Genomic DNA, 9,563 nt, shown 5'->3' on the forward strand with positions numbered 1-9,563 from the left:
AAATTGTACTTTACTATAAATCCTAATCTACGTAGGTCCTGGGATCCCAGCTTCACATATTTCCCCCCTTGAATAATTTTATATATAACAGAATCAAGAAACAACAAAGAACAATTTTAAACCAACCTATATGGGAAAAGTATTTTCTCCAAATTGTAAGAATAAAACCTTAAAAAAAAATTGTGAGTTTGGCAATTTTTTTTTCTTTTAATTTAGTCTTACTTAGATGGGTGGCACAAGGCTATTTATTGTGCAAGTTTAGGTTCAGAATTTGTCAGTTTTTATCAACAATCACATTTTGCTAACTTACACATCACTCTGTATATCCATGCCTCCTAACTCATAAGTGGTTTATATTTCTAACTCGTGTTAATACAGTAATGTGTATTTTAGAAAATAGATTACTGTGTATCTGTGGGAATATTTGTGCGAGTCCTAAGGTGATGGTTGTTATTGGGAACACCATTAATATTAATATTGTATATATTCTCCATGGAGATTATCTTTTAAAATTTAAACCTGGGGCTGGAGCGAAGGCTTATGGCTAAGAGCACTTGGCACTCTTGCAGAGGACAGGGGTTTGGCTCCCAGCATGCACATGGCAGTCACTACTGCCTATTACTACCTCTGTGGAGACAGCACTCTCTTCCTGCTCTGGTGGGCACCAAGCATGCACGTGGTGCAATATATACATGCAGGCAAACTACTCAGCACAGAAAAATATATTTTATTTTATTTTTGTCAATCACTGAGGTTTTATTGAGTTCCCAGGGCTCTCCAAAACTATCATTAGGGGAGTAGAGTTTCACTACTGCTGATTTTTCTGGAACATTCAGATTTTTATGCTCCTGAATTTGACAACTGTTCACATTTGATCTGTCATTTCTTCACTCCCACAAGGCTCAAGAGAAATGGCTTCAGTTTGGTCTGGCCTTTTGGCATTTAATTTCCTTAAGCCTTCTTTCCCTCATCTTTTTCGGCGAGGCAGTCATGTCTTGCTTCTTCTGTAGCTGGGTCAGGACTCAAAAATATATTTTAAATATTAAACTTTGTGTAAACTTCTCAATGTTGACCTCACACCCTCTATGACAACATTGGGGGTGCTGTCCTTGGATATCTTTTGTCATTAATCTATTCAAATATCCTGATCAGACTTGCTTCTCTGAAACCTGCCTCGGTCTATGGAGTGAACTTCTAGAAGCTATGAGCACATGACCTCACCTTTGTAGCCAGTTGAACAAACAATATTGGACCACTGAGCTGGGCCAATCCAATTCTCTTTAGAGATTTATTTATTTATTTATTAAAGATTTCTGTCTCTTCCCCGCCACCACCTCCCATTTCCCTCCCCCTCCCCCAATCAAGTTCCCCTCCCTCTTCAGCCCAAAGAGCAATCAGGGTTCCCTGCTCTGTGGGAAGACCAAGGACCACCCACCTCCATCCAGGTCTAGTAAGGTGAGCATCCAAACTGCCTAGGCTCCCACAATCTGGAAAGACAAGTTAGCTGCTCAGAGGACAAAACTAATAGGTACAGCCAGGATCTCTCGAGTTCCCATGGCTACCACAGAGCTGAGAAGTGGAGACACAGACAGTAGAGGGGCTGCCAGTGTCCCGGTCCCCGATTTTGCCTTCCAGAAGCCCGGCTGCCCAACCTAAGGAAGAAAGTTTCCTCCGCTCACGCAGTAGCCGAGTTCATTTCCGTAACTCCAACCCAGAGTCTTAAATGGTACAAATGAGATCGCTTTATGTAGTCAGTCTTTTATGTAAAATTTGTCCTCACTGGGGGCATAATTGAGAAAATCTTAACTGACAATCAAAGAGGCAGGAGGATCATGAGCTCGGTCCGCCTCAACTCCATAACCAGTGTGAACACAGCAGGAGCTACGTGAGACCCTGTCTCAAACAAACCGCAACAAAACTCAAACTCATTGTTAGGGGCTTGATAACGAACCCCTGGGAGTAGGTTGTGCTTCTTAGGCAGCAAAACCTGGGGCTAACGTGCTGATGGTGCAGTACCGTCAGTGGCCTCACAGGGGCAGCAAAGGATTGAGAATGCCGAACAGGTAGGCGTAGGAGGCAAGTTGTTGGTTATCTCTGGGGGACATAGCTTGGCCACAGGCCGTAATGAGTTGGGGTCGAGTTGGACACAAGCACGGGTTCAGTGAGGTCTGTCTGGGAAATACTTTCAAAGACAGCATCTCATAGCAAGGCCAGGTCTGCACTTGTCAGGCTCCATGTGGAAGCCACCAGGAGCGTGTTAGCTTATCTGAATTGGGTGTACCGTGAGTGTAAAACGAAAAAATTATTTTAAAACATGGGTTTCACTATATTTCTGTTGGACAAGACTGGCTCTAAAAATAGCCCAGGTTTTCCTTCCTGAATGTATTTCTCAATTTAAAAATTATTTCTGAGGAGCTGGAGAGATGGCTCAACAGTGAGGAGTACCTGTGGCTCTCGCAGAGACCTAAGTTCGACTCCCAGGGCTCATCATGTGGCTCACAGCGTCGTAATTCCAGTTCCAGGAGTCTTGATAGCCTCTTCTGACGTCCCAGGGCAGCAGGCATGCACGCAGTACAGATACATAGTGTAGAGAGAGCACCTGTGCACCTAAAGTAAAATAAGTATTTGTGTTACTTCTGAGGGGCTGGAGAGGTTGCTCAGTAGTTAAACACACTTGTTGCTCAGTCCTGGGACCCTGCATTTGGATCCCACCATCCACGCAGCAAGTGGCTCACAAACGCCTATAATTCCAGCTCCCAGACACCGAACACTTTCTTCTGGACTCCAGGGGTTCTCAGACAGACAGACACACACACACATATATATATGCATACAGAGACAAATAAATCTTAAAAATGAGTATGAAGAGAAATTTGTATGAGATATGCTTTTAGTTGGTTTCTTATTTAGAACAGAAATGTGCTCTGAAGTCATATTCTGGTCTCATGCTCAGGGAACACTTGATAAAATGTTTTTCTTTGCCTTCTGTAGAATCTCTCTCCAGGAGTGTTAGACAAGATTGAGGCCTCCATTTTCTTGGAAGTCTATGGAACAAGAGTGTAAACAATCATGATCATGACTTGTAAACAGGCAGGGATAATAAACTCCTAAGTATGAGAGACCTGAACGTCATAATGGATTCCTGAAGATTACAGTGACCATAACTTTAAGATTATTCCAAGATATGTAGGTCATCCTTACTTTCAAGTTTCCAATTTTTAAATATTTCTTATCATTATTTATACGCATGTGTGTATGTTTGTGTGAATGTATGTCACATGCGTGCAAATACATGGAGACCAGAGGGGGACACTGGATTCCCTGGAGCTGGAGTTACCGGTGGTTGTGAACTATCAGTGTGGGTGCTGGGAACTGAACTCGTCCTCTAGAAGGGCAGCAAGCGCTCTTTACCACAGAGCCATCTCTTCAGGGCCTCTAGTTTTAGGCTTATGTGAGACTGGAAGGCAGCGTGAATGAATCACTGGCTCAAACTTCCCTGTACATTATAATCCCCCTCACAGCTCCCTGCAGCCCACCCCTCACCCTGGACGGTTAAGCCTTTGTCATGTAGAACCGTATTTGATGATCAGCGCGAGATAGCGAGAGGCCCTGGAGTCAAACTGCCTGGCTTCCCATCCTAGTCTGGCCAGTCTTTGTCCAGGTCATTCCAATTGTCCATGAGGTCTGACTGAAACAATGCATGCAGTCACTGAAAAGAAGGCAGGCATGTAGTGAATTCTCTAGTAATCGCAAGTAACTAGAAGTTTTGTTGTTGCTTGTTTGTTTCCTTGAGACAGGTTCTCAGTATGTCGCTCTCGCGGGCCTGGAGCTCACGATATAGCCCACCATGCGAGACAACTAACATCTTTTAAATATTCCTTCCACACAAACCCATTTTACACGTATTCTTTTGTTTGTTGTTGTTTGGCGGGGTGAGAAGGTTGAGGCACTCTGTGTGTCCTAGGATGGCCTAGCTAACCGTTAGTTTCTGCCTCCTGAGTGCTGGGATTTTAGCTACCATACCCAGGGCTGCAAGTGTTAGGTATATCTACCTTCTCACAAGTGTGATAAAACACAGCAAAAAAAGTATGTAGGTGCACCTGCCTCACCCCCTTGAAGTTACCTTCTTTCGTATCTCTCTCCTCAGTCAAATCATAATAAACCTAAGCTAGAAGCCCTATCTTACTCCTGCCCAGCCCTGGTACCCAGCACCCAGCGCCGCTGACTGGCAGCTCTGCATGCCGTAAGCATCGGGAGACTAGGTTCTGGTGGGTGCTGGCTTTGCCACTTACAGGCTAACAGCGAGCCACCCACTCGTTCTCCCGAGGTGTGGCTCAACTCTAAAGCCGGGATCTCTCACCCGGTACGCGATGATCCCAGGTCTCCGCACGGCGCATGCGAACGACTGCGGCGTGTGCCCGCCAGGGGGCAGCAGAACACACCCGGCCAGCTCGCGTAGCCCCACGTCAGAGCGGATGCCCCGCCCCGTGACCGTGACCGTGACTGTGACCGTGACCGAGGGCTGCACGGGGGCCGCGGTGCGACAGGAGCGATGGGGGAGGAGGAGGCGGGGGTGCGGCCCGAGCTGGTGCGCGAGGCGGAGGTCAGCTTGCTGGAGTGCAAGGTGTGTTTCGAGAGGTTCGGCCACCGGCAGCAGCGGCGCCCACGCAACCTGCCTTGTGGCCACGTGGTCTGCCTGGCCTGCGTGGCCGCCCTTGCGCACCCGCGATCGCTGGCCTTCGAATGCCCCTTCTGCCGGCGGGCCTGCAGAGCCTGTGACACCAGCGACTGCCTGCCGGTGTTGCACCTTTTGGAGCTCCTGGGCTCCACGCCTCGCGCGTCCCCGGCTGCCCTCAATGCCGCTCCCTGCGGGCCCAGGGTGCTCACCTGTCACCACGCCTTTGGCGGGTGGGGGACCCTGGTGAACCCCACGGGGCTTGCACTGTGTCCCAAGACCGGACGGGTCGTGGTCGTGCACGATGGTAAGAGGAGGGTCAAGATCTTTGACTCCGGAGGAGGAGGTGCACACCAGTTTGGAGAGAAGGGGGACGCAGCACATGACGTGAAGTACCCACAGGACGTCGCTGTCACCAACGACTGCCACGTGGTTGTCACCGACGCTGGCGACCGCTCCCTCAAAGTATTTGATTTCTTCGGCCAGATCAAGCTGGTTGTGGGAAAGCAGTTTTCCCTGCCTTGGGGTGTGGAGATCACCCCTCAGAACCAGGTCCTGATGACTGACACAGAGGCAGGGACCTTGCACCTGCTGGAAGTGGACTTCCCTGAAGGGGTCCTTCGGAGGACTGAGAGATTGCAAGCTCAACTCTGCAGTCCCCGTGGGGTGGCTGTGTCTTGGCTCACCGGGGCCATCGCAGTCATAGAGCACCCCTGGGCCTTGGGGACATCAGGCAACAATACACGGGTGAAGGTGTTCAGCGCCACTATGCAGCTGATTGGCCAGGTGGATAGCTTCGGACTGAACCTCCTCTTTCCCTCTAAAATAACTGTCTCAGCTGTGACCTTCGATCCCCAGGGAAATGTGATTGTCGCAGATACCTCCGGACCAGCCATCATATGCTTGGGGAGACCTGAGGCGTTTCCGGCCCTGAAGCCCATGATCACACACGAACTTTCTCGTCCTGTGGCACTGACCTTCACCAAGGAGAATTCTCTTCTTGTGCTGGATTCGGCTTCCCACTCTGTAAAAGTCTTTAAAGTGCTCGAGGGTAATGGAGGGTGATGGGGACCCGTGGTCCTGGAGTTAGAAGTCCTGGTGTCCTTAGGCGTGAATTGTACCCTGCATGAGTCACTGTCCCTTGTCCATCCTGGCAGGAATAATGGGACCTGCCTGGCCGAAGTGCTGGGTGTGAGACAGTTATTGAAGACTAATAATTAAATTTGTCATTTAGTGAACGTCTGTACCCCCTGTTAAGAAATGAGCAAGTCTTAGCTCGTGGGCTCCTTAACACGAAGAGATGTGATTTTTGTTATTAGTCCCATTTCAGAGATGAGAAGGCAGATACAGAGAATTTCGTTTGATGTCCTCGAGTCGTTTGTACTGGGACAGTCACAACTGAACTCATTCTGACTGCAAACCCCTTGCTCTTAAATATGATGCCAGATGTTAAAAAAATGTATGTCCTATGTATGTTCCCCCTACACATAGCTAACTGGTTAAGTGCACCAAGAACCAAAAGAAAGGGGTCTCCATGGAATTTTCAGGAGGAAAAGGATTGTGTTTGGGTGTCAGTCACCTTTATCTGGGAGCTTCCCCAATGGCAGAGTAGACAGATTATTACTGATCCCAAGACTTGAATAAGAAACACAGTTGAAGTCTTGCTTATAAGGCAAATGTAGTCTAGTTGCTCTCCATAAAACCCTGGGAGGAGACTGTGCGCCTCCTCTATGGATCCTGTCTGGAGTCTAGTTGGTAGTGTGTGCCAGTAATCCCAGCTTGAGAAGATGTGGAATTCGATGCCATCGACAGCCACCGAGTTTGAGGCTAGCCTGGGCTACATGACATTCTGTCCTTTTTAGATAGGTGCCAGTGTTTCCTCCTCCACAGGCACTGGGTACATCCCTGAGTGATGTTTGAGCAAAGCCTCCAGAGCCACTGCCCGCTAGTGGCATGGACAGCTGAGACTCTTCTGTTAATTAGGAGATGCCCTCCCAGCACGTTCATGGCAGGAATGGTTTCGTTTGCTATGTGGTCCTCTCTGCCGCCTAAAGTCCTTTGTGATGGGAGTTTTCTCTGTGCGCTTTAAAATGTGGTTCTGACGCTGTCTGCTCAATAAACAGTTGCCTCGTCCTTTTTTGAGCACTGAAGCATGACCTTAGCCCATGCAAGGGCTCCTTAATGCTGCAATTAAGGAAAGGAGTAGGAGGAAATTTGGGTGAAGTGCTGATCCTTTGTATACTTTATTATTTTTTTTTAAGCAAGTGCAAAAATCTTCGAGTTGAAATGATACGGAATAACTTAAAGCTCTGAAGCAGCAGGGAAATGTTTTCTGGGGGCTGCTCTCAAAAGGTGACTGTTTGCTTTAGATAGTAATGGATACCTTGTCAGCAAAAACGGTATTCTTTTAGCCAAAGAGGCTGTTTGCTTCTGAGACAAGGTCTTGTATGTCCTAGACTGGCCTTGGACTTGCTCTGTAGCAAAGGATGACCTTCAACTTCGGATCCTCCTGTGTCCACCTCCCAAATGCCGGATGACAGGCTTGCACTGAAAGGCCTGGGGAGGTAGATAGAACCCAGGGCCTCTACCTGCTAAGCAAGTCCCTCTACCCACTGAATTACAAAGAGTTTTTTTTAATATTTATTTATTTATTATGTATACAATATTCTGTCTGTGTGTATGTCTACAGGCTAGAAGAGGACACCAGACCTCATTACAGATGGTTGTGAGCCACCATGTGGTTGCTGGGAATTGAACTCAGGACCTTTGGAAGAGCAGGCAGTGCTCTTAACCACTGAGCCATCTCTCCAGCCCTACAAAGAGTTTTAAGAGAGATATTGTATCCACTGAAGGTCGCCCCGAAGGTATGAGTGAGATATCTTCCAAAAGACATGAAAGCTGACATTAGGAGCCCAAAATGAAAGCCTAGCTCCTATGCCAGTCCATAAAAATTCATGTTGCTTTTATTTAAAAGTTATTACACTTATTTACTCAGTGTGTGGGTGTGCATGCAGATCAGCATGACAGCTTGAGTGAGTCTGTTCCTTTCTGCCATCTTCTGGGACCTGGGGATTGAACTCAGGTCATTGGCCTTGGTGGCAAGCACCTTTACTCCCAACCATCCTCCTCTCCCATCCCCGCCCCCACTGCTGCTTTCCCTGTTCCCATCACATAGCACCGACAGTAGCATCTTGGGTATCCCACAGCACCGTCGGTCCTCTAGTGGGAACTCCAGTGGTTGATTTCTCCCCATCACTTGTCCTTCAGCTGGATATGGTGGCACATACCGATCGATAATCCTAGCACTTAGTTTTCTGAGGCCAGCTTGGGCCACATCGTCAGATCCTGCCTCAAACAAACAAGACTAAATAAATTCTCGGCCGGTGGACGAGGGACTTCACAGCTATTTTGACGGTATGACAGCAAAACTTCTAGAGGGAAATATGAGTTCACTGGCGAGGAGGGCAACTGTGGATTGGTCTTATAATGTTTTCCTTCCGAACCACGGCATTTCGATGACATTAGTGTTCATTGACCCAATTCAAAAGATTTTTTTTTTAAAGAAAAATTATCAGTCACATTTTTTAGCCTACGCTCTTTAGGCTGTATCTTTAAAGGAGCATATCCAGGGTGGTTGTGAGTACTTGCATGAGGATGCATTCGTTGTGGGATAATCTTTTTTGTACACTGTGAAGATGCATCTGCCTAAAGCAGGTTGGTTTAATAAAGTGCTGAATGGCCAATAGCTAGGCAGGATTAAATAGGTGGGACTTCTAGGGGGGAGAGAAGGGAACTCAGGAAGAATCTGAGGTGCACTGAATTAAGTAAGCAAGATGCAGAGCAAGTGGGACCTATGGTATAGATGAGAGGTAATGAGCCATGTGGCAGAATGCAGATTAATGTAAATGGGTTAGTTTAGGTTATAAGAGCTAGTTGGGAACAAGCCTAAGCTAAGGCCAAACATTCATAATTAATAAGAAGCACCTGTGTCATTATTTGGGGGCTGGTAGTTCAAAGAAAGTCCAACGAGAAAGACTCACTCCATGCACTGGCTGGCCAGGAAGATGGCTCAGCCAGTGAAGGCGCTTGTCACCAAACCTAACTAGCTGAGTTGGATCCCTAGGTCTCACATGATGGAAGGAAAATGTTTAATTAGGTGGCTTACATTTTCAGAGGTCCAGTCCATTACCAACATGGTGGGACATGGTGGTGTGCAGGCAGACATGGTGCTGGAGAAGGAGCTGAGAGTCCTACATCTTGATCCACAGGCAACAGGAAGTAAACTGAGACATTAGGCTTACACATATATGAGACCTCAAAGCCCACCTCCACAGTGACACACTTCCTCCTTCAAGGCCACACCTACTCCACCAAAGCCACACCTCCTAATGATGCCACTCCCCATGAGCTCACAGGAGCCCAATGACATTCAAACCACCACACTTCCCAAGTGTCAGGATTCCCATACCCAGCTCAAAAGTTTTATTTTGCTGACCTGTTTGCAGAAAATTGGACTTAAACCTCCAAGTTTGGGTGCCAGAAATAAACTAAATCTGAAGGGAGTAGAACTCTCCCATGGATACAGTCCTGGTGTTCCTGAAATCAGGGCACAAGTGAGAATTCCTGTGCCAAGGGTCTAAACAGTTAAGTTATACAATAAGACACATTGATCTTCCTGCTTTGGCAAAGGTAACTATAAATGCTAGCAACACACTGTCATTGTGACCTGGAAAACCAAATTACATTTTTTTGAATATCAGGAGGTTTTCCTCAACTTGGCAATGCTGCATTTTAAGAAGATTGTGGTGACACACACCTTTAATCTTAGCGTTTGGGAGGCTGAGGCAAGAGAATCTCAAGTTCTAATCTAGCTTGGACTCCAAAGTAA

At 47.3% G+C, this 9,563-nt stretch overlaps 1 protein-coding gene and 1 non-coding gene across 2 annotated transcripts; both read left to right on the top strand.

Annotated features, from left to right (window-relative positions):
- The first annotated feature begins 4,483 nt into the window (after positions 1-4,483).
- On the top strand, positions 4,484-6,808 carry Nhlrc1 (NHL repeat containing E3 ubiquitin protein ligase 1). Its single transcript, XM_075969738.1, has one exon. It carries the CDS (start codon positions 4,553-4,555, stop codon positions 5,738-5,740), a length of 1,188 nt encoding a protein of 395 aa, XP_075825853.1. The 5' UTR covers positions 4,484-4,552; the 3' UTR covers positions 5,741-6,808.
- On the top strand, positions 6,308-6,429 carry LOC142849128 (small nucleolar RNA SNORA26). The gene has a single exon (XR_012910529.1). It is a non-coding gene; the product is annotated as a small nucleolar RNA SNORA26 (small nucleolar RNA).
- Positions 6,809-9,563: the final 2,755 nt, after the last annotated feature.

This window comes from Microtus pennsylvanicus, chromosome 4 (assembly GCF_037038515.1).
Source record: "Microtus pennsylvanicus isolate mMicPen1 chromosome 4, mMicPen1.hap1, whole genome shotgun sequence".
Classification (NCBI taxonomy): Eukaryota; Metazoa; Chordata; class Mammalia; order Rodentia; family Cricetidae; genus Microtus; species Microtus pennsylvanicus.